General features: G+C 54.6%; 1 protein-coding gene across 1 annotated transcript; it reads left to right on the forward strand.

The window, feature by feature from the left end:
- Positions 1–329: 329 nt before the first annotated feature.
- On the forward strand, positions 330–1,776 carry NPPB (natriuretic peptide B). Its single transcript, XM_045895520.3, has 3 exons — positions 330–529; positions 759–1,014; positions 1,581–1,776. Exons 1-3 carry the CDS (start codon positions 404–406, stop codon positions 1,595–1,597), a joined length of 399 nt encoding a protein of 132 aa, XP_045751476.1. The 5' UTR covers positions 330–403; the 3' UTR covers positions 1,598–1,776.
- Positions 1,777–2,685: the final 909 nt, after the last annotated feature.

A 2,685-nucleotide genomic window follows, 5' to 3' on the forward strand; every position in this document is an offset into this window, starting at 1 on the left:
TTGTCTCTGCCCTCTCCGGGAATGGTTGGGGGTGGGGAGGAAAGGTCCCAGGAGTGTGGCAGGAAAGGAGGAAGCGGGAGGCGAAGGACCTGTTGATGTCCCCCGCGCCCTCCCGCCCCCCCCCAACCCCGGCCAGGCCCATTTCTATACAAGGCCTGCTCTCCCCAGCCTCCACCCCGGGCGAGTATGGTCGCAGGCGCGGAGGGGCGCATTCCCCCGCCCTGAGCTCAGCGGGCCGGAATGCGGCCGATAAATCAGAGATAACCCCAGGCGCGGGATAAAAGGCCGACGACGTTGCCGAAGGATCCAGGAGAGAGCCGGCGGGCCGAAGAGGTGAGACGTGACCCGGGACGCAGCGCAGCAGCGGCGGCGACAATCTCTTTCCCCACTTCTTTCCAGCGACATGGACCCCCAGACGGCGCTGCCCTGGGCCTTCCTGCTCCTCCTGTTCTTGCATCTGTCGCCATTAGGAGGTCGCTCCCACCCGCTGGGCGGGCCTGGCCCCGCCTCCGAGCTGTCCGCAATGCAGGTGAGCCAGTGCAGGTGAGCGCTGTGGGTAGCGGCAGTTCGCTGGTCCTCAGCTACTGTCCCAAGAGGTCCTCAGTATCCCTTGGGAATTAGTGATAAGGGAACCAGAAAGTGATGGGATTGGGTGCCAGGGCTCCATACCCAAGGCCGTTGGTTCACTTGGGTCCCATCCAGGGGGGTTCCAGCCAGCTGGAACCTCAGGAACCTCAGGCTATCCCCACCCATTGCAGGAGCTGCTGGACCGTCTGAGGGACACAGTTTCAGGGCTGCAAGCAGAGCAAATGGCCCTGGGACCCCTCCAGCAGGACCACAGCCCCGCAGAAGCCTGGGAGGCCAGGGAGGAACTCCCTGTGGGGGCCCTTGCACCCAGTGACGATGTCCTCCAGGCCCTGAGAAGACTACGCAGCCCCAAGATGATGCGCAAGTCAGGGTGCTTTGGCCGGAGGCTGGACCGGATCGGCTCCCTCAGTGGCCTGGGCTGCAATGGTAAGCCCCCTCCCTGCACCTCGGCTCACCCTCCCCCATTCCCGTGGGTTCCACCATTGGAACCACTGGGGTTTGCTGTCTCCAGGGACCACACCCTGAGAAAAGGACACTTGGACATTATTCTCTCTTGCTGACAGTCCTTAGGGCCAAGGAGTGCCTTTCTGGAAATATTAAACGTGGACATTATTGTCCATGAGTCCCTACCCCCTTCTAGCCACCTCCTGCCTCTCTTACCCAAAGGGGCAGAATCGCCTTAGGATGGAATCCAGTCATTGTCTGGCACCCTCTCCTTGGAGCAGAAAGAGTCCTAAACATTTTCCTCCTGGTTTCCCCTAACCTCTCTACAGCCACAAAGGCAGAGGTCGGGATCACCAGGGCAAGGATGGTTCCCGGTTTACAGATGAGGAGACTGAGGTTCAGAGAAAGGGATTATTCCAAAACCTCAAACATCCAAATTGGCTGAGGATGGGGGATGGTGGCAGGGATGGCCTGTGGGGCGGGGAAGCTCAGATCCTGCCTCAGTCTCCCACCTGATGCCATTATCACCCTTTCTCTTCCTCCCACAGTGCTGAGAAGGTATTAAGAGGAAGTCCTGGCTTCAGCCATCTGCATCTGATTCTTCAATAGCCCCCTGAGCCCCTTTGAAGCAATTCTTATTTATTTGTATGTATTTATTTATTTATTTCAATCATTTTATATAAGACGATTCTTAACTCTGAGCACAAATTTTCCATGGTGAAATAAAGTCAACATTATAGCTTCTTTTGAAACTGATTTGTCCCGGTGCATTAAAAGTAATACATCATTTAAAAAACAAGAACAAAAAAAAGCTAAACCCTTTGTTTTCTTGAAGGTTCCAAAAGTTTCTTAATGGTGGGGTGGGGACATGGCATTAGGCTGGTCAAGCAGGGTTGGGGGCGCGTCTCTTCTCTTGAAGGGCTTTTCATGCTCTGAAATGTCTATAAATACCTCAAGCACTCAAGACACTTTGCAGAAACTGCTTTTCAAACAAAGCTGGTAGTTACTCCCTGGGAGTGGAAACGGGCCCTGATATATTCGTGCAAGCGAGGGTGTGTGTCAATGTTTGCTTACTAGTTTTCCCTCTGCCTGGAATTCTGCCATCAGAGGTGTTCTACCTTGGTGATGGCTGTTTTCAGGAGGTCCGAGCTAAAATCTCAGAGATTAGGGGCAGTGTGTGCACGCGCATGCATGCACGTGTGTGTGTGTGTGAGAGAGAGAGACACTGGCTCATATGCATCTCTAAATGGGGTCGAGCTCTCCATTCTGCCCCAAACCTCAGCTTCCGTCCTTCAATTCCTGATGTCGTCCTGGCAAGGCCTTTAAAACTCAAGAGTTTAGTAGCATTTTCATTTCCTAAACCCAGAAGTTTAGAAGTGTCTGACAAAAGGCCCAGCATTTTAGGGTGCCCCTCTTCTGTGGGCACCACATCTTCACTTCCTCTCTGCCTCAGAGAGAGAAACCTCTCATGCTAGGGCAGAAAAGGAGACAACCACCAGAGTCCTACTGTGTTGTCTCATTCAGCAGGGAGTCCTATGGTGGTCACTGTCCTGTACTCTATGGGACCCCCTGCCCAGTGCATCCTGTGTCCCAGGCATCCTGGGCCACACTCCCCTGCTTTCAGGCCTCCAGGCCTCAGCTCATGCAGTCCCT

The sequence above is a fragment of the Mirounga angustirostris genome, unplaced genomic scaffold (genome assembly GCF_029215605.1).
Source record: "Mirounga angustirostris isolate CCGP_5_RB_7025 unplaced genomic scaffold, mMirAng1.0.hap1 SCAF_4, whole genome shotgun sequence".
Lineage (NCBI taxonomy): Eukaryota > Metazoa > Chordata > Mammalia > Carnivora > Phocidae > Mirounga > Mirounga angustirostris.

Excerpts from the sequence above, each read along its gene's own strand:
- NPPB (XM_045895520.3), top strand. The coding sequence starts at position 404 with ATGGACCCCCAGACGGCGCTGCCCTGGGCCTTCCTGCTCCTCCTGTTC. Across the intron at positions 530-758 it reads CCGAGCTGTCCGCAATGCAG|GAGCTGCTGGACCGTCTGAG; the intron begins GTGAGCCAGTGC and ends CACCCATTGCAG.